The 22,915-nt window shown below is 37.5% G+C and overlaps 1 protein-coding gene across 1 annotated transcript in view; it reads right to left on the bottom strand.

Annotated features, from left to right (window-relative positions):
- Positions 1 to 22,915, bottom strand: part of LOC116883975 (ankyrin repeat domain-containing protein 26-like) — a 199,246-nt gene that overhangs the window by 154,402 nt on the left and 21,929 nt on the right. The window contains exons 4-11 of the mRNA XM_032885209.1: positions 22,300 to 22,409; positions 19,404 to 19,488; positions 19,211 to 19,284; positions 18,611 to 18,704; positions 12,227 to 12,300; positions 11,750 to 11,843; positions 5,562 to 5,635; positions 5,083 to 5,176 (exon numbers count right to left, since the gene is read on the bottom strand). Coding sequence (XP_032741100.1) covers positions 5,083 to 5,176; positions 5,562 to 5,635; positions 11,750 to 11,843; positions 12,227 to 12,300; positions 18,611 to 18,704; positions 19,211 to 19,284; positions 19,404 to 19,488; positions 22,300 to 22,409 — 699 coding nt within the window. The remainder of the gene's footprint in view (positions 1 to 5,082; positions 5,177 to 5,561; positions 5,636 to 11,749; positions 11,844 to 12,226; positions 12,301 to 18,610; positions 18,705 to 19,210; positions 19,285 to 19,403; positions 19,489 to 22,299; positions 22,410 to 22,915) is intronic.

Below are 22,915 nucleotides of genomic sequence, written 5' to 3'. Positions count from 1 at the left end.
CAGCACATCTGCTCAAAGCTAAACTGATTTACACAGAAAAGCATTGAGAAACAACACAATAAGTCATAATATTGAGAGAAATAGCCAGATGTAGTACCATTGATGCACAAATTCTGAAAATTAAGGCCAAATTAGTAAATGCTGCAATAACTGTGTTTTTGTGTTCCTCCACGTGTAGCAGATAGGAGTAAGTTTACTTCACAAGTTGTTATTTAGGTACCTTTTTAGAAAACATGCTTTTTTCCATCTGTGGCTTTTCCTTGTTATTGAATACTGTGCTCATGGGATTTTTCTTAACGTTCAGACAATGAATAGTCTGATGATCTGACAAACCCAAGAGACTTTACTGGTTCACACCACAAGGGGTAGCTCTTAATCCAGGAAGTCAGGATTCATCCCTCAAGTTCAGAGAAAAATCGTGAAAACTGGGGTTTAGGAATTTTGCTGTGTGCAGGAAAAACACCTCAGTGAAAAAAACAGACACTACCTCAGAATCAGTGGCTGGAAAACAACTTTCCAAGCAAATGGCCTGAAGAAACAAGCTGGAATAGCCATCTTAACATCAAATAAAATTGACTTTCAACCAAAAGTCATTTTAAAAGATCAGGAAGGACACTTCATATTCATCAAAGGAAAAATCCACTAAGATGAACTCTCAATCTTAAATATCAATGCTTCAAATGCAGGGGCATTTACATTCATAAAAGAAACCTTACTAAAGCTCAAAGCACACACTGCCCATCACATGAAAATAGTAGGAGATTTAAACACCCCAGTCTCATCACTAGACAGATCATGGAAACAGAAATTATACAGGGACATAGAGAAACTAACAGAAGTTATAAACCAAATGCATTTAACACATATTTATAGAACATTACATCCTAAAACAAAAGATATACCTTCTTCTCAGCACCTAATGGAACCTACTCCAAAATTGACCATATCATTGGCCACAAATCAGGCTTCAACAGATACAGGAAGATAGAAATAATCCCATGCATCCTAAAAGAACAGCATGCACTAAGACTGGTCTTCATAACAACAATAATGACAGAAAGCCCACATATACATGGAAATTTAACAATGCTCTTTTCAATGACAACTTGGTCAAGGAAAACATGAAGAAAGAAAATAAAGATTTCTTAAAACTTAATGAATATGAAGATACAACATTCCCAAACTTATGGAACACAACAAAAGCGATACAAAGAGGAAAACTCATAGCTCTGAGAGCCTGCAAAAAGAAACAGGAGAGAGCAGATGTCAGAACCTTGACAGCACACCTAAAAGCTCTAGAACAAAAAGAAATAAATAAACCCAAGAGGAGTAGAAGTGAGGAAATAATCAAACTCAGAGCTGAAATCAACCAAGTAGAAATGAAAAAGACTATATAAGGAATCAACAAAACCAGGAGCTGGTTCTTTGAGAAAATCAACAAATAGATAATGCCTTAGCCAGACTAAACAAGGATCACAGAGAGTGTATGGAAATTAACAAAATCAGAAATGAAAAGGGAGACATAACAACAGAATCTGAAGAAAATAAAAAAAATCATCAGATCCTACATCAAAAGCCTATATTCAACAAAATTGGAAATTCTGGAGGAAACGGACAACTTTCTACTCAGATACCATGTGCCAAAGTTAAATCAGGAACAATTAAACCATCTAAACAACCCCATAACTCCTAAAGAAATAGAAGCAGTTATTAAAAGTCTCCCAAACAACAAGAGCCCAGGTCCAGAGAGGATCAGTGCAGAATTCTATCAGACCTTCATAGAAGACCTCATACCAATACTGTCCAAACTATTCCACAAAAGAGAACTTTTGGAGAACAGATAAAGCACTACCAAATTTCTTCTATGAAGCCACAATTACTCTTATGCCAAAACCACACAATGACCCAACAAAGAAAGAGAACTTCAGACCAATTTCCCTTAGGAATATTGACACAAAAATATTCAACAAAATTCTTGGAAACCAAAAACAAGAACACATCAAAACAATCATTCATCATGATCAAGTAGGATTCATCCCATGGATGCAGGGATGGTTTAATATACAAAAATCCATCAATGTAATCCACTATATGAACAAAGTCAAAGATAAGAACCACAGGTCTGAATGCAGTGAAACAGCCTCTTCTCTGGATTGAGGTGTGGGTGGAAGATGTCACTCAAGCTGAAATCCACTGATGAGGCACCCACCCCCTAAAAGCTACTGCCCAGGACCTCCGGGTGCCCTGGCTCCACCCCAGAACCCATAGTGTAGTGCCAATCACAGGAAACTCTAGGTAAAGACTACTCGAGAGAGAATGTGTGCACTTAGCTTTAAGATAATGCCAGGGCAGAACACTGCTGAGGGGTAGGCCCATGTGAGTAACCGGCAGGCAGTGGGGGGAAGCCAGAGTTTGCTTGCTTATTTTTCTTGCTATTCTATAGACTTGACCTTTTCTATCATGAGAAATTAAATAGTGAAATGGAAAACAGTCCTGACCAGTGATCGGCCCTATTCATGATCTTCTCTACAGAGGAACAGAGGAATAGGGGTCTCAGGAACTGTAGATACTTTGCTGACTGTTAAAGAATTTGGTTTGTCTTTGTCACTGGCATGTCTGTGTGTGTATGGTGTGTGTGTGCGCGCGCGCACGTGCTTGTTAAATCCTTGGAATTTCCTGAGAGGATTGAGTGTCATTGTTGCTTGTCTGCCTTATGTGTCACAGCAGAATTTATGTCGAGAGATGACCTAGGATGGTAGCTAGCCACTACCAGCTTGGTCATCGATTACAGGGTTGAGGCCTTGAGCTAAAAGGATCTCTAAAAGGAAGAAGAGAGAACTGGGGGTTGAGTTCAGTTCAACATCTCTGTGAATCCTGTCTACCTACAAACGATGGTTCAATTCTATCTCCAGTTGAGACCTAGAGCAGCTTCCCTGCAGATGAACACACAGCTTTGCTTCAGACTGATGCATTCTTGTCCCATGATGGCAGGACAGGGAGCCTCTGTGCTGGAGACCCTGCTAGACCCTGCCCTGTATGTGTCTTTGTTTGACTGCTTCTGATAATCATTCTTTTGAAAAAAATTCAAATCATAAAAAAGAAAAAAAAAAGAACCACATTAGATGCGGAGAAAGCATTTGACAAAATTCAAAACCTCTTCATGATAAAAGTCCTGGAAAGATCAGGAATACAAGGTCCATATGTAAACATAGTAAAAGCAGTACACAGCAAACCAGTAGATAACATTAAACTAAATGGAGAGAGACTTGAAGAAATCGCACTAAAATTAGGGACTAGAAAAAGACTTCCCACTCACTACTTCTTCAATATAGTACTCGAAGTCCTAGACAGAGCAATCAGACAGCCAAAGGAGGTCAAAGGGATGCAAATTGGAAAGGAAGAAAACAAAATATCACTATTTGCAGATGGTATGATGGTGTACTTCAGCAACTCCGAAAGTTCCACCAGAGAACTACTTAACCCATTAAACAACTTCAGCATTATCAAGTGTCAGGATACAACATTAACTTAAACAAATCAGTAGCCTTCCTCTACTCAAAGGACAAACAGACTGAGAAAGAAATTAAGGAAATGACACCCTTCACAATAGTCCAAAATAATATAAAATAGATTGGTGTGACTTAACCAGGCAAGTGAGAGATCTATATGACAAGAACTTCAAGTCTCTGAAGAAAGAAATTAGGGAAGATCTCAGAAGATGGAAAGATCTTACATGCTCATGAATTGGCAGGATTAATATAGTAAAGATGGCCATTTTGAGAAAAGCAATCTAAAGATTAAATGCAATCCCAATCAAAACTCCAACTCAATTCTTCATAGAGATAGAAAGAGCAATTTTCAAATTCATTTGGAATAAATAACAAAAACCCAGGATAGCAAAAACTATACTGAACCATAAAAGAACTTCTGGGGAAATCACAATCCCCTACCACAAGCTGTATACAGAGCAACAGTTATAAAATGTGTATGGTATTGGTACAGAGACAGGCAGGTAGATCAGTGGAACAGAATTGAAGACCCAGAAATGAAGCCACACAGCTATGATCACCTGATCTTTGACAAAGGGGCTAAAACCATGTAATGATAGCATTTTCAACAAAGGGTGCTGCTTCAACTGGTGGTCAGGATGTAGAAGAATGCAAATCAATCCATATTTATGGCCATGTACAAAGCTTAAGTCCAAGTAGATCAAGGACCTCCACATCAAACCAGATACCCTCAAACTGATAGAAGTATTGAAAGAGTTGAAGAAGCTTGCAACCACAGAAAATCAACAATGCCAACCAACTAGAGCTTCCAAGGACTAAACCACAATCAACTGACCCAGGACTCCAACTGCATATATAACAGAGAATAGCCTTGTTGGGGCACCAGGGGAAAGGTAAGCCCTTGGTCCTGCCGAGGTTGGACCCCAAGTGCAGTGGAATATGTAGGGGACAATAAGGGGGATGTATAGGGTTAACTACCCACTGGGGGTGACAGAGGGGAGGGAACGGGGGCTTATGGACAGGAAACTTGGAATTGGAATAAATTTTCAAATGTAAGTAAAGTAAAATATCTAATAAAAAAATAAAAATTAAAAAATTAATTAAAAAATTATCCCTACCTGTGAGATTCATAAATTGATAACATCATTTTTAAAGTTATTACAGGTTCAACAAAATATATGTATATGTATGTATATTTCAGACAGACAAGATAGCTTCATGGGTATAGGTGGGTGACACCAAGCCTCTCTGTTGATCAGAGTTCATTCCCAGGAACACACACAGTGTGAGGAAAGAACCAGTTCCACAGGTTGTTCTCTCTCTTCCATACTCACTAGGGAAGTCACGTGACAGTACACACAAATGATTAACTAAATCTAATTTGTACAATGTATCATTTCAAAATTGTGAAATTTATTCATTGTTTTATTTGTGTTCACTAGAGTTCTGCACATATGTTTGCAGAGTGAATATGCCTGCTGTTGCTCTTGAGATATTTCTCATGGTGCCTGAAATATTACTATACAGCCCTACTTGAAAAAGAAAAATGATATTCTGAATACAACTCACTTACCCCACTTGTACCATCCAAGGTCATCTGAGGATGTTCTAATTCTTCTGTTTGACATTCTATTTTAACTTTTAGCTGCAGAAAGTCACGTTTCAGTCTGAAAATCATATTTAAAATAATTAAGCTAACAGATGAATTAAACAGAGAGTTCCTAAAATATTTAGATACATTTCTAAAATTATTCAAGTGAATGGCTTGGTAAGCATCATTTTTCTGGCTGTGCAATATTATCCACACAGCAAGTTTTGAGATAAGGTTAAAAGTATGCATTTCTATTTCTGTGCATGTGATCCTTGAACATATGAAGCATGCATACTGCTGAACCCCAACCCAGCATGCAGGTCCATAATTCAAACAACTTCAGCAGGAACTTCTCAATGGCACCAGAAAGAACTCTTATCAGAAATGCTACAACTTCATCTTGTAATGCTTATTTCCTTTATGGGCTCTCAATTTCCTTTCCATATTGCTTTCCACTGTACCTCTCTAGCTGCTCCAGCATGTCCTCTTTTCTACTTGCAGCATCTGTTTGTGACTGGGAGCTAAACATCTGGGCCTAAATGGAAGATAAATATGTTAGTCATAGTCCAAAACATGCTGTGCAATCCTGCAGTTCTGCAGTCCTGCACTATACTCAAGTTTTCTGAGGAAATATGAAAGTTTCTTCCCTTCCATGTATTTACTATGACTCTGTGGAAACTGTAGTCAACAGCTGTTACAATAGGATTCCCATAGCCATAAAGCCTAAAATGAGGATAGCTGGTAATTCTAATATCAAAATAAATTGAGCTTTTTAACAATTAAATTTTATCTGTTACTGAAATTACAATAATGGGCCAAATGGGGAGAAATGGTAAACTACATAAGGTAATAATTTATACGATTACATCTCAGATAACACTTCACTGAATATGAAGTGAATATTACTTATATTAGTATATGTTACATATTAGGATGTCTCCAAGAATAAATTACTACTGTGTTCTTTAGTAAATTATGACCCTTAAGCATGTTTTAGTAAACAGTATTTGAAGATAAATAACAACAAGAAAAGTAATTTGTCTCATCGCATGTGTGTCTACGTGTGGAGATTATCTTCTCTTATATGCAAATAAGCAAGATAAATAAGGGCTACATTGTTTGGGGGAGAGGAGGGCTGTATGCTTTTGTTTGTTTTTGTTTGTTTGTTTGTTTGAGACAATATTTTTTGGTGAATCCCTGGCTGACTGGAACTATTTCTATAGATAAGGGTAGCCGCAAATTCAGAGATCTGTCAGTTTTCTCTGCCTGTATGATGAGATAAATGGGCTGTGTCAGCATATTTACCCAAAAGCTAAGCTGTTTTACAGAGAAAAGCATTGAGAAACAACACAATAAGTCATAACAATGAGAGAAATATCCAGAAGTAGAACCACTGATGCACAATTTCTGAAAAATAAGGCCAAATTAGTAAATGCTGCACTAAACTCTGTTTTTGTGCTCCTCCATGTGTAGTAGATAGGAATAAGTTTACTTCACATGTTGCTATTCATGTACCTTTTTAGAAAGCATGCTTTTTTCCATCTGTGGCTTTTCCTTGTTATTGAATACTGTACTCATAGGATTGTTCTTAACATTCAGAGTATAAAGATTCTGATGATCTGACTAATCCATGAGACTTTACTGGTTCACACAACGAGGGGTAGCTGATAATCTACGAAGTCAGGACTGCTCCCTCAAGCTCAGAGAACAATCAGGAAAACTGGGGTTAAGGACTTTTTGCTGCATGCAGGAAACACACCTCAGTGACAAAGACAGACACTACCTCAGAATAAATGGCTGGAAAACAACTTTGCAAGCAAATGGCCTGAAGAAACAAGCTGGAGTAGCCATCCTAACATCAAACAAAATTGACTTTCAACCAAAAGTCATTTAAAAAGATCAGGAAGGACACTTCATATTCATCAAAGGAAAAATCCACCAAGATGAACTCTCAATCCTAAATATCAATGCTCCAAATGCAAAGACACCTAAATTCATAAAAGAAACCTTACTAAAGCTCAAAGCACACATTGCACCTCACATGAAAATGCTAGGAAAATACTAGAAGAACACCCTACTCTCATCACTAGACAAATCATGGAAAAAGAAATTATACAGAGACATAGAGAAACTAATAGAAGTTATGAACCAATTGGTTTTAACATATTTTTATAGAACATTACATCCTAAAACAAAAGGATATACCTTCTCAGCACCTAATGGAAGCTACTCCAAAACTGACCATATAATTGGTCACGAAATAGGCCTCAACAGATACAGGAAGATAGAAATGATCCCATGCATCCTAAAAGAACAGCATGCACTAAGACTAGTCTTCAATAACAAAAATAATGACAGAAAACCCACATACACATGGAAGTTGAACAATGTTCTACTCAATGACAACTTGGTCAAGGAAGACATAAAGAAAGAAATTAAAGACTTCTTAGAACTTAATGAAACTCAAGATACAACATTCCCAAACTTATAGGACACAATGAAAGCGGTACGAAGAGGAAACTCATAGCTCCAAGTAGCTGCAAAAAGAAACAGGAGAGACATATGTCAGCACCTTGACAGCACACCTAAAAGCTCTAGAACAAAAAGGAGTAGAAGAAGGCAGGACATAATCAAACTCAGAGCTGAAATCAACCAAGTAGAAATGAAAAGGACTATACTATGTATCAACAAAACCAGGAGGAGGTTCTTTAAGAAAATCAACAAGATAGATAATTCCTTAGCTATAATAACCAGAGGTCACAAAGAGTGTACCGAAATTATCAAAATTAGAAATGAAAAGGGAGACATAACAACAGAATCTGAAGAAATTTAAAAAATCATCAGATCCTACTGCAAAAGCCTATATTCGACAAAATTGGAAAATCTGGAGGAAATGGACAATTTTCTAGACAGAAACCAGGTATCAAAGTTAAATAAGGGACAAATAAACCATCTAAACAACACAATAACTCCTAAAGAAATAGAAGCAGTTATTAAAAGTCTCCCGAAAAAAGAGTCCAGGTCCAGATGAGATCAGTGCAAATTCTATCAGACCTTCATAGAAGACCTCATACCAATACTGTCCAAACTATTCCACAAAATAGAAACAGATGGAGCACTACCGAATTTCCTGTATGAAGCCACAATTACTCTTATACCAAAACCACACAATGACTCAACAAAGAAAGAGAACGTCAGACCAACTTCCCTTATAAATATTGACGCAAAAATACTCAATAAAATTCTTGGAAACCGAAAACAAGAACACGTCAAAACAATCATTCATCGTGATCAAGTAGGCTTCATCCCAGGGATGCAGGGATGGTTTAATATACGAAAATCCATCAATATAATCCAGTATATAAACAAACTCAAAGAAAAAACCACATGGTCAATTCATTAGATGCCGAGAAAGCATTTGACAAAATTCAACACCCCTTGATGATAAAAGTCCTAGAAAGATCAGGAATTCAAGGTCCATATCTAAACATAGTAAAAGCAATACACAGCAAACCAGTAGATAACATCAAACTAAATGGAGAGAGACTTGAAGCAATCCCACTAAAATCGGGGACTATACAAGGCTTTCCACTCTCTCCCTACTTATTCAATATAATACTCAAAGTCCTAGCCAGAACAATCAGACAGCAAAAGGAGGTCAAAGGGATTCAAATTGGAAGGGAAGGAATCAAAATATCATTATTTGCAGTTGATATGATAGTGTACTTAAGCAACCCCAAAAGGTCCACCAGAGAACTACTTAACCCGATAAACAACCTCAGCGTTATGAAGTGTCAGGGTATAAAATTAACTCAAATAAATCGGTAGCCTTCCTCTACTCAAAGGATAAACAGGCGGAGAAAGACATTAAGGAAATGACACAGTTCACAATAGTCCCAAATAATGTAAAATAGATTGGTGTGACTTTAAACAGGCAAGTGAAAGATATGTATGACAAGAACTTCAGGTCTCTGAAGAAAGAAATTGAGGAAGATCTCATAAGATGGAAAAACCTTCCATGCTCATAGATTGGCAGGATTAATATAGTAAAGATGGCCATTTTGCCAAAAGCAATCTACACATTCAATGCAACCTCCATCAAAATTCCTACTGAATTCATTTGGAATAATAAAAAACCCTGGATAGCGAAACACCATACTCAACAACAAAAGAACTTCTGGGGGAATCACCATCCCTGACTTTAAGCAATATTACAGAGCAATAGTCATAAAAACTGAATGGCATTAGTACAGAGACAGACAGATAGGTCAGTGGAACAGAATTGAAGACCCAGAAATGAACCCACACACCTATACTCACTTGATCTTTGACAAAGGAGCTAAAACCATCCAGTGGAAGAAAGATAGCATTTTCAACAAATGCTGCTGGTTCAACTGGAGGTCAGCAAGTAGAAGAATGCAAATCTATCTATTCTTATCACCATGTACATAGCTTAAGTCCAAGTAGATCAAGGACCTCCACATCAAACCAGATATACTCAAACTAATAGAAGGAAAATTGGGGAAGAGTCTCGAACACATGGACACTGGGGAAAATTTCCTGAAAAAGACACCAATGGCTCATGCTCTAAGATCAAGAATCAACAAAAGGGACCTCAAAAAACTGCAAAACTTTTCTAAAGTGAATGACACCGTCATTAGGACAAAATGGCAAACAACAGATTGGAAAAAGATCTTTACTAATCTTACATCTAATAGAGGGCTAATATCCAAAATATACAAAGAACTCAAGAAGTTAGATTCCAGAGAGCCAAACAACCATATTAAAAATGGAGTACAGAGATAAACAAAACATTCTCAGCTGAGGAATATCGAATGGCCAAAAAGCACTTAAAGAAATGTTGAACTTCCTTCCTCATCAGGGAAATGCAAATCAAAACAACCCTGAGATTCCACCTCAGACCAGTCAGAATGACTAAGATCAAAAACTCAGGTGACAGCAGGTGCTGGTGAGGATGTGGAGAAAGATTAACACTCCTTTATTGTTGGTGGGATGGCAAACTGGTACAACCACTCTGGAAAATGAACCTGGAGGTTCCTCAGAAAATTGGATATTCCACTACCTGAGGATCCAGCTATATATCTCTCTTGGGCATCTACACAAAAGATACCCTAACATACAACAAAGACACATGCTCCACTGTGTTCCTAGCAGCCTTATTTATAATAGCCAGAAGCTGGAAAGAACCCAGATGCCTCTCAACAAAGGAATGGATTCAAAAAATATGCTACATCTACACAATAGATTACTACTCAGCTATGAAAAACAATGACATCATGAAATTCATACGCAAATGGGTGGAACAAGAAAATATCACCCTGTTTGAGTTTACACAATCACAGAAAAACACATTTCTTTTGCACTCATTGATAAGTGAATATTAGCCAAAAGGCTCAAATTACCCAAGATGCAATCCACAGACCACGGGAAGCTCAAGAAGAAGGATGACCAAAATGTGGATGCTCCCATTCCTTCTTAAAAGGGAGAAAATTATCCATAGGAAGGGATATGGAAGCAAAGTTTAGAGCAGTGACTCAAGGAACGGCCCTTCAAAGCCTGCCCCACATTTGGCCCATATATATACAGCCACCAAAACTACATAAGAATGATGAAGCTCAAAAATGCATGCTTAAAGGAACTGGATATAGATCTCTCCTGAGAGACACATCCAGAGTATGTCCAATACAGAGGTCAATGCCAGCAGCAAACCACTGAACTGAGAATATGGCACCCTTGGGGAAAGTCAGAGGAAGTATTGAAAGAGTTGAAGAAGCTTGCAACCACATAAAAACAACAATGCCAACCAACCAGAGCTTCCAGAGACTAAACCACTACTCAAAGTCTATACATGGACTGACCCAAGCCTCCAACTGCATATGTAGCAGAGAACAGCCATGTTGGGGCACCAGGGGAATGGGAAGCCCTTGGTCTGGCCATGGTTGGACCCCCAGTGCAGGGGAATATGTGGGGGGCAATAAGGTAGTTGGTTGGGGGAATACCCGTATGGTGAAGGGGGAGGGGAGGGAATGGGCACCTATGGACAGGAAACCGGGAAGGGGAATAATGTTTGAAGAGGAGAACTGAAGTTGGGAAAGGACCATACTGTAAGGAAGCTCTAGGATATGTGGGATCTGAAAAATGGGAGTATGTGCATTAAAAAAATTGTCCCTATGGGTGAGTTTCACAAATTGATAACATCATTTTTAAAGTTATTACAGGTTCAACAAAATATATGTATATGCATGTATATTTCAGACGGACAAGATAGCTTCATGGGTATAGGTGGTTGACACCAAGCCTCCCTGTTGATTACAGTTCATTCCCAGGAACACAGACAGTGTGAGGAAAGAACCAAGTTCCACAGGTTGTTCTCTCTCTTCCACACTCACTAGGGCAGTCATGTGACAATACACACAAATGATTAGCTAAATCTAATTTGTACAATGTATCATTTCAAAATTGTGAAATTTATTCATTGTTTCATTTGTGTTCACTGCAGTTTTGCAATTAAGTTTGCAGAGTGAATATGCCTGCTGTTGCTCTTGAGATATTTCTCATGGTGCCTGAAATATTACTATACAGCCCTACTTGAAAAAGAAAAATGGTATTCTGAATACAACTCACTTACCCAACTTGTACCACCCGAGGTCATCTGAGGCTGTTCTAATTCTTCTAATTGATGTTGTCTTTTATCTTTTAGCTTCTGAAACCTACGTTCCAGTCTGAAAACCATATTTAAAATAATTATGCTCACAGATCAATTAAACAAAACAGAGAGCTCCTGAAATATTTACTTTTCTAAAATTATTCAAGTAAATGGCTTGGTAACCACCATTTTTCTAGCTGTGCAATGTTATCCACACAGCAAGTTTGAGATAAGGTTAAAAGTATGCATGCACTTCTGTGCATGTGGTCCTTGAACACATAAAGCATGCATACTGCTGAACCCCAACCCAGCATGCAGATCCATAATTCAAACAACTTCAGCAGGAAATTCTCAATGGCACCAGAAAGGACTCTTATCAGATATGTTACGACTTCATCTTGTACTGCTTATTTCCTTTATGTGCTCTCAATTGCTTTGCCATATTGCTTTCCACTGTACCTATCTAATCGATTTCGCATGTCCTCTTCTCTACTTGGAGCATCTGTTGGTGACTTGGGACTAGACTCCTGGGCCTAAATGGAAGATAAATATGTTAGTCATAGTCCAGAACATGCTGTGCAATTCTGCAGTCCTGCACTATGCTCAAGTTTTCTCAGGAAATATGAAAGTTTCTTCCCTTCCATGTATTTACTGTGACTCTATGTTAACTGTAGTTAATAGCTGTTACAATAGGACTCTCATGGCCCTAAAGCCTAAAATCACGATAGCTGGCAATTCTAATATCCAGATAAATTGTGTTTTTTAACAATTATATTTTATCTGTTACTGAAATTGCAATAATGGGCCAAAAGGGGAGAAATGGTAGACAACATAAGGTAATAATTTATACATTTATATCTCAGGAAACACTTCACTAAACATAAAGTGAATTTTACCTATATTAGCATATGTTACATATTAGGATGTCTCCAAGAATAAATTACTTACTGTGTTCTTTAGTAAATTATGACCCCTAAGCACATCTTAGTAAACACTATTTGAAGATAAATAACATCAGGAAAAGTAATTTGTTTCATCATATGTGAATCTACATGTAGAGAATATCTTCTCATATACAAATAACCAAGGGAAAATAAGGGCTACAGTGGAAAGGAGGGCTGTTTGTTTATTTGTTTGTTTGTTTGTTTGTTTGAGAAAAGATTTCTTTGTGAATCCCTGGCTGACTGGAACTATTTCTATAGACGAGGCTTGCCCCAAATTCAGAGATCTGTCAGTCTTCTCTGCCTGTGTGATGAGATGAAAGGGCTATGTCAGCACATCTGCCCCAAAACTAAACTGTTTTACAGAGAAAAGCATTGAGAAACAATATGGTAACTCATAATAATGAGAGATATATCCAGATGTAGAACAATTGATGCACAATTTCTGAAAAATAAGGCCAAAGTAGTAAATGCTGTATTAAACAAAACAGAAAGACCAGCACAAGTAAAGGTAAGATGCTGAAATCAATATAATTAGTTCAGAGAGTAAAAAACCTATGCCAGGAAATTTTAAAATAGTGACAGGAAAGCCATTGAAACATTGAAAAGGGAACACCACAAAAAACCAATTCTGCATGGGAAAATGAATTCATGAACAAGCACTTTACCGTGTCTTTATCCTTTGATGAGTGACTGGAACTACAGTGGCCAGATCTGCTGGAGTTGCTTCAGAGGAAAAAAACATACAACAGACATAGGTGAGTTCATTTGTTTAAGATAATGCTGTGCACTTGGTTACTTTGTGTTAAATGAGGTTGTTTACGTATGTTATTCCACTTCTGGTTTAGATGAGATTTTAGTGATTTTACACACACTTCTCCCAAACTATGAAATAGTTATCAAAGCCTCATTCATAGTTCTAGTCCAGAGAAGGACAGTACTGACCTACTTTAAGAATAAAACATCTCGTCTTCTCCTCTTGCTCCCTTACCCCTTCCCTCTCTCTCCCCCTTTTCTTCACTCTTCCCTCTCTCCTCGTGCTCATGGTTGTCCTCTACTCCTCTATCCTCTCTGTCTCTTTCTCTCTCTCATCCCTCAATTCTCCTCTCCATTGCCTTAAATATACTCTATTCTATACTATACTCCCCAAAAAAAGAATAAAACATTTCCAAACCACTATCACATAGACTGTACTGATGCCCCATTAATTTTAACCAACCAAAGCACAATACACTCATTTTCTTGACAATATGTCCAAATAAAATACTGACAGGGAAGCCATCAAAACATTGAAAAGGAAACACCACAAAAACCCAATTCTGCATGGGAAAATGAATTCATGAACAAGCACTTTACTGTGTCTTCATCCTTTGATGAGTGACTGGAACTACAGGAGTTGGATAATTTTCTACTTGAACTGAAACAGGTCTGGGAGTGAGACACAAAGCAGAGAGAGTTGCACTACTCCTATTCCTGGTACAAGACAAGGCCCTGTAACTCAGAAGTAGCCATCTTTGTTTTCAGTTCAGACATGCATATAAAAAGAACACATGGGTTCACTTTGTCCAACATGGTACAGGGAGTCCCATGAAACAGTTGAAATTTTTGCCAAGATAAAATGTACAAAAGGCCAATAATAATTGGCTATGTTAAGTTCTGGGAGAAGTCCCAGAAGTCATAAAACCATAAAATTTACAAACTGCATTCAGCTTTTCCAAATGTGTCCTAGATTTTGAGGTCCACATAAATTAACTAACACTAGAGACTTTCTGTATGTGCAGTGCAGTGGAAAGTGTGACAGAGAAACATAGTTCTGCTGATTTTTACCTGTTTATCTAAAGGTTTACACATTTAAATTCTCAACCTATGCAATCTATAAATACACAGATGCTTGAAATGAAAACGGGCTCAATGATAGTATCTCTCCCCTCTCTTCCTCGCTCTCTCTCTCTCTATATATATATATATATATAGATAGATAGATAGATAGATAGATAGATAGATAGATATAGATATAGATATAGATATGTATGTATATATATCTATCTTTCTGTGTGTTTGTATATGTGTGTGTTTGTATATGTGTGTGTATGTGTGCATATATGAGTGTGCACAGGCATTTTTCAATATATGTGTAGAGGAGTCTCTCTGTGCATGTGTGTGTGTGTGTGTGTGTGTGTGTGTGTGTGTGTGTGTGTGTGTGTGTTTATGTGATGAAAGACTTGGGTTTTGGGTTTTCTATGTATCCCTGGTCTGAGCCTGTCCTAGTACTAATTCAGGCTGGCCAAAATCTTAGACTATACCCCATTTCTCAAGCTTATGAGTCCTGAGATTGTTAGGAACTCGCCATCAAACAAAGATAAAGAAAAATCTCTGAAGAAAAGAGTCACTGAAGAGAAAAAATTCTTTTTTAAATGTACTTTCATTTAATATAGCTTTTTAAAAGGGTACAAATATATCATGGTGAGAGAACCAAAGAAATGTTTCAGTTGCTTTAAATCAAACACTAAAGTATAGATTTCCAAATCTATGATTTAAAAACTCCAATATTAAAAATCTTCAGCTAATATTAACAATAAACAAAATCAGATTATGAATGAAAGTCTTTGGTCCATATTGAAAATTACCAATGAATCTGTCTATATAGGTTTTACTTTGTGTAATTGCTTCTCTCACTATTGAAACTGTGAGATGATATCCTGATTAGTTTGTTTATTTGTTCTTAATATAAATTTCATGGATCAGGCTTGAGTGATTGTATCCTTTATAGAACACCACAAAGACAGAAAAGGAACAGAATTAGCAACTTTACCTGCCCAGTTCATCAGCTTCCTTTGGTGTCTGGGTCTCTTCTGCTAAAAGCCTTTTCAGGTTCTGATTGTTGTTTCTTATAATAGCCGTAATAACTGGATTAAGTCCTTCCTGGACAACAATAATTTATAACTATGAGAACTTGATATTTCTCATGATACTGGAAAATCACTTGAAGACTTGATGGAGCTCACTTCTTCTGAGGTTCAGTGAGCCACAACCTTGCCCTTCTCACCCTACAGTGTCTCATACTTACTGATCTTCCCTTTGTACAGCCCCTGCCTGCTTCCTGAGAGCTGCCCACAAACCCTGTCTTCCTGACACCCATTTGAGCATGAAAAAGTCATTGAACTTTGACTTCTACCCTGGCATTTGCATGGTATTTGAGTCATGTAATTGCTCCTCGGTTAACCAAAGCTTCTTGAAGCTGGAGCCCTATCTTCTACCTCTAATACTCCAAACATTAAACCATAGTAGAAAAGTTTTCAGTATTTCCTTTGATTGATGGATTAAATTGCATCTCTGGGAGAAGGTTTAATCCTTCATATTACGAACAATATTTACTCTACCATGATACCATGCCTTGTGTGAATACCATGTTCATCTGTTAGAGAAATGTTATAGCCTTGAACATAATAAGTCCAGTATGGAAGAATCCTTTCTACATGGTGCTTTTGGGGCAAACATATACCACTTCAGTGACTCAGCTTTGACAGCATTATGAAAGAATCTGCATTCTCAGCAGGCTATGAGAGTAACTCCAGATTCTACTTGAGGCATTAGGAACCCATGTCAGACACTTTAATGATTCACTGAGGTGAACTACATGACACAGGTATCTAATATACTCTGATAACTTATGAACAATGGGTCTGTGTATGCACCATGTATGACTGTGGTTTTCTGCGGCATGCACCTCACTGTGGTTTGGGATTTTTGATGTGTTACACCACACTGGTATTCAGTTTTTCTCCTGAGTGCATCACGCTGGGAATCAGGGTTTCTGATGTGTGCACCATGTTGACTTTGTGCTTATTAACTTTTTCAGTGACCTTTGATGAAAATTAATACTAACAATAACTTACTCAAATTTTTAAATTTAAATTAAATAAAAGAGTGCCTCATCTGCATGTATTTCTGTGTATGGGTGCTAGGGATTGATACCAGGGCCTTCAAAAGAGCAGCCAGAACTGTTACCTGCTGAGCCATCTCTCTAGCCCCAGTAGCTGACATGTTTTAATATAAAAGTTTCCTTTATTAATTTTATCACTTCATTCATTGGTTTTCATGATTTTCATTCAGAAACACTACTTTACTGGCCTAGAGAGGTACTAGGTGGTTAAGAGAATTAAATGGTTGCCCAGAGTTAACAACTTTGGTTCCCAGACTTCAAGTCCAGCAGAATACAAATGCCTCTCTTCAGGCCTCCTCAAGGACATACAGACTTCTATGATACAGACATGCATACACATACACACAAAGATAAATGAACTTTCAAAATAAAAAGGTTAACTTTATATAGCGTTTGACTCTATCATTACATGATATCAATCCTTATAAGACTGGGCCATATTTCTCTTTGATAGAAAAAAGAAGGGACCTACTATTATTGATAAGCAGTCATGCTGTCTAACAGCTTTCTAAATATTTATGTTTAAACCATGGATATGTTTTAGTGGAGAACACAGCCCAAGAATGGAGTCATGTGAGAACTCTGCATGCTTGTGGGAAAACTCCAAGAAAACAAGACAAGAGTCTTGTGAAGAGTCTTTCTTCAAACATAGAAACATTTTTGGACTGTGATTTTGTGTTCCTCCACATATTACAGATAGGAATAAATTTACATTCCCTGTTGTTATTTATATGCCTTTTTGGTAAACCATGTTTTTTTTTTACCATGTGTGGATTGTTCTTGTTATTGAACACCTTACTCAGGATTCTTCTTAATCTTCAGAGTATAATTTTCCTGATGATATGAATACAGTTATCTATTGCATATGACTTTACTCTGCTTCATTTTTAGCCCTGCTCTCCTGGGTTCACACTGCCTACTACAGCGGTAACATGTTTGATATGCTTGTTTTTGCATGGGTAGCATATAATGTAGAATTATTCCTGCTCCGCCAAACTCGGGGAGCACTGAGCAAAATCGGGGTTGAGGAATGTAAGAACCATTGAACAGGAAAGAATGAACAGTCTTCTCGACACAACATGACTGGTACTCTCAAGAACTCATAGAAGCTATGGTTACCTACACACAACTTGCAAAAGTAAAAGTAGTCTGAATTACAGAATGTGCTAGGGAATGGTTCGTGCGGATCCATCCTTATCTGAGTAGATATTGGTAGTTGATGACTGCTGATGAAGACTTAATTTTTTTTTCTTTCGGTGTGTAGATACTGAGATGCTGTTCATGATTCAAGAGATGGCTACACTTCAATAAATATATGATCAGCAGTAATTAGACTCGGGAGGATAATTAGAAATGGAAGTAACATGGAGAAAAAGAAGGAAGAAGAGGAAGAAGGGGAAATGAAATTGGGAAGGCAACATGTTAGATAGATTAGATGGGAGTATGTGCTTAAAATAAATTATTCACAAGTGTAAGATTCTCAAATTAAAATGACATAACTTTTATAGTTATGACAGGCTAAAGAGGATACACGCACACACACACATGCATGCACATGGACCCATATATACCTATATTAGATATTAGATATTAGATTAGCAAGAGAGCTGCATGGGTAGACGTAGCTGACACCAAGCCTAATAACTGGAGTTCATTATCTATAACACACACAGTGTGAGGAAAGAACCAAGCACCACAGGTTGTTGTCTCTCTTCCATACTCACTAGGGCAGTCACGTGACAGTACACACAAATGATTACCTAAATCTAATTTGTAAAATGTATCATTTCAAAATTGTGAAATTTATTGTTTCATTTGTGTTCACGGGAGTTTTGCTCATATGTTTGCAGAGTGAATATGCCTGCTGTTGCTTTTGAGATATTTCTCATGGTGCCTGAAACATTCCTATACAACCTTACTTGAAAAAGAAAAATGGTAATCTGACTACACCTCACTTACCCAACGTGTACCAGCGAAGATCGTCTGAGGCTGTTCTGATTCTTCTGTTTGATGTTCTCTTTTAACTTTTGGCTTCAGATTTTCACGTTTCAGTCTAAAAAACCATATTTTAAAATAATTATGCTCACAGATAAATTTTTTAAAAAAGCAGAGAGCTCCTGAAATGTTTAGATACTTTTCTAAAATTATTCAAGTGAATGGCTTGGTAACCACCATTTTTCTACCTGTGCAATGTTATCCACACAGCAAGTTTTGAGATAAGGTTAAAAGTATGCATTTCTACTTCTGTGCATGTGGTTCTTTTTTTTTTTTTTTTTTTTTTTCGGAGCTGGGGACCCGAACCCAGGGCCTTGCGCTTGCTAGGCAAGCGCTCTACCACCTATTCAATCCCCAACCCCGTGCATGTGGTTCTTGAACATATAAAGCATGCATACTGCTGAACATCAACCCAGCATGCAGTTACATAATTCAAACAACTTCAGCAGGAACTTCTCAATGACACCAGAAAGGACTCTTATCAGAAATGCTACGACTTCATATTATACTGCTTATTTCCTTTAAGGGCTCTCAATTTCCTTGCCACATTGCTTTCCATTGTACCTCTGTAACCAATCTTGCACCTCCTCTTCTTTACTTGAAGTATCTGTTTGTAACTTGGCACTAGACTCCTGGGACTAAATGGGAGACAAATATGTTAGTCATAGTCCAATAAGAGCTTTAGAGTCCTGCAGTACTGTTCTGTGTTTAAGTTTTATAAGGAAATAAGGCCGTTTCTTCCCCGGCACGTATTTACTGTGACTCTGTGGTAACTGTAGTCAACAGCTGTTACAACAGGGCTCTCATAGCCATAAAGTCTAAAATGAGGATAGCTGGCAATTCTAATATCAAAGTATATTATAACATAAAAATTATATTTTATGTGTTACGGAAATTGCAATAATGGACAAAATGGGAAGAAATGGTAAACTACATACAGTAATCATTTATAGTTTTATATCTCAGGAAACATTTCACTGTCTATAGTTTAAAAATATTTGTATTGGTATATATTACATATTAGAAGGATGTCTCCAAGAATAAATTAGTACTGTGTTCTTTAGTAAATTGTATCACCTAAGAAGTGTTTAGTAAAAGCTGCTCAAGAATAAATAACATCAAGGGTAGATGTTAGTTTTGTAATATGTAAATGTACATGTGGAAAATATATTCTTTTGAATTCAAATACCCAAGGTAATGTAAAATTAAGGGCTACATTGTTTGGAGAATGCAGGGCTATTTGTATGTTTGTCTGTCTGTTTGTTGGTCGGTTGGTTGGTTGTTGGTTGGTTGATTGGTTTGAGACAAGATTTCTTTGTGCATCCCTGACTGTCCTCAAACTGGCTCTCTAGACCAGGCTTGCCCCAAATTCAGAGATCTGTTAGTCTCCTCTGCCTGTGAGCAAAGATGAAAGTGATGTGTCAGCACATCTGTCTGAAAGCTAAGCTGTTCTACAGGCAAATGTATTAGAAAACCACACACGATAAGTCAAAATAATCAGAGAAAAATCCAGATATAGAACCATTGATTCACAATTTCTGAAAAATATGACCAAATTACTAAATGCTGCATTAAACAAAACAGAAAGACCAGCACAAAGAAAGGTAAGATACTGAAATTAAATAATTAGCTCAAAACGATGAAAATCTTTTGCCAGGAAATTATAACCAGCCATAGGACCACACATTCATTTTCCTGACAAACTTTCAAATAGAATGGTGATAGGCAAGCCATCGAAACACTGAAAAGAAAATATCACAAAAACCCAATTCTGCATGGGAAAATGAATTCATGAACAAGCACTTTACCGTGTTTTCATCCTTTGATGAGTGATTGGAACTAGAGTGGTCAGATCTGCTGGAGTCGCTTCAGAGGAAAAAAACATACAACAGACATAGGTGAGTTCATTTGTTTAAGATAATGCTGTGCACTTGGTTACTTTGTGTTAAATGAGGTTGTTTACGTATGTTATTCCACTTCTGGTTTAGATGAGATTTTGGTGATTTTACACACACTTCTCTCAAACTATGAAATAGTTATCAAAGCCTCATTCATAGTTCTAGTCCAGAGAAGGACAGTACTGACCTACTTTAAGAATAAAACATCTCGTCTTCTCCTCTTGCTCCTTTACCCTCTTCCCTCTCTCTCCCCATTTCTTCACCCTTCTCTCTCTCCTCGTGCTCGTGGTCGTCCTCTGCTCCTTTATCCTCTCTGTCTCTTTCTCTCTCTCATCCCTCAATTCTCCTCTCCATTGCCTTAAATATACTCTATTCTATACTATACCCCCCAAAAAAGAATAAAACATTTCCAAACCACTATCACATAGACTGTACTGATGCCCCATTAATTTTAACCAACCAAAGCATGATACACTCATTTTCTTGACAATATGTCCAAATAAAATACTGACAGGGAAGCCATCGAAACATTGAAAAGGAAACACCACAAAAACCCAATTCTGCATGGGAAAATGAATTCATGAACAAGCACTTTACTGTGTCTTCATCCTTTGATGAGTGACTGGAACTACAGGAGTTGGATAATTTTCTACTTGAACTGAAACAGGTCTGGGAGTGAGACACAAAGCAGAGAGAGTTGCACTACTCCTATTCCTGGTACAAGACAAGGCCCTGTAACTCAGAAGTAGCCATCTTCATTTTCAGTTCAGACATGCATATAAAAAGAATACATGGGTTCACTTTGTCCAACATGGTACAGGGAGTCCCATGAAACAGTTGAAATTTTTGCCAAGATAAAATGTACAAAATATAAAGAATAATTGACTATGCCAAGTTCTGGGAGGAGTCCCAAAGGCTATAAAAACAGGAAATTTATAATTTGCATTTAGCTTTTTTGTATAGGTCCTATTTTTTAAGGTTCATTTGGATTAACAAACTCTAGAAACTTTCTGTGTGTGCAATGCAGCGGAAAGTGTGACAGAGAAGCATAGTTCTGCTGATTTTTACCTATGTTTATCTAAAGGTTTTCACATTTAAAGTTTCAATCTATACAACCTATAAAGACACAGATGCTTGGAATGAAAATGGGCTCAATTATAGGATCTCTCCCCCTCTCTCCTCACTCTCTATTTCTTTGTGTGTGTGTGTGTGTGTGTGTGTGTGTGTGTGTGTGTGTGTGCGTGCGCGCGCATATGTGTGTATATACCAGTGTTTGTGCATTTATGTGTAGAGGTGTGTGTATGTGTGCATGTGTGTGAGTGTGCATGTGTGAGCATGTGTGGGGGTGTGTGAGTGTGTGTGTGGGGGAGTGTGTGAGTGTGTGTGTGTGTGTTTGTAGATAGACTTGGGTTTTCTATGTATCCCTGCCTTAATCTGATCTAATACTAATTCAGGCTGACCTAAATCTTATGTCAAACCTCACTTCCCAAGTTTATGAGTTTTGAGGATGTTAGGGTTTCACCATCAAAGGAAGAAAAGAAAGAAACTTTGAGGAAAACAGTCACTGAAGAGAAAACATTGTTTTCAAAATGTACTTTCATTTACTATGACATTTTAAAATGAAACAAATGTAACAAGTGGAGAAAAAAGTATGTTTATTTGTTCTTCATATAAATGTAATGGATCAGGCTTGAGTGATTATATCCTTTATAGAACACCACAAAGACAGAAAAGGCACAGAGTTAGCAGCTTTACCTGCCCACTTCATCAGCTTCCGGTGGTACTTGGGCTTTCTTGTCTACTAAAAACTGTGACACACATTCGTTGTTTTTTAATAGAGCCACAATGACAGGTGTAAAGCTATCCTGCAAAAAATAATAGTTTATAACTCTGAGAATTGGATATCTCTCAAAATAATGGGAAATCACATGAAAGACTTGATGGAGCTCACTTCTTCTCAGGATCAGTGAGCTACAGCCTTTCCCTTCTCGCCTGACAGTGCCTCATACTTATTGATCTTCCCTTTGTACAGCCCCTGCCTGCTTCCTGAGAGCTGCCCACAACCCTGTCTTCCTGACACCCAAAAGGTCATGTGATCTTGGCTTCTACCCTGGCATTAACATGGTATTTGAGTCATGTGATTGCTCCTTAGTAAACTAAAACTTCTTGAGGATGGGGCCCTGTCTTTTGCCTCTAGTACCCCAAACATTAAACCAGAGTAGAACAGTTTTCAGTATTTCCCTTGAGTGATGAATTATATTGCATCTCTGGGAGAGGGTTTAATCCTTCATATTATAAACAATATTTACTCTACCAGAATACCATGCCTTACATGAACATGTTTAGGCCTCACATGTTTATCTGTTAGAGA

Source organism: Rattus rattus, chromosome 14, assembly GCF_011064425.1.
Source record: "Rattus rattus isolate New Zealand chromosome 14, Rrattus_CSIRO_v1, whole genome shotgun sequence".
Lineage (NCBI taxonomy): Eukaryota > Metazoa > Chordata > Mammalia > Rodentia > Muridae > Rattus > Rattus rattus.
The sequence above is the reverse complement of the archived record's forward strand: the minus strand, read 5'-3'. Positions and strand labels throughout refer to the sequence as shown.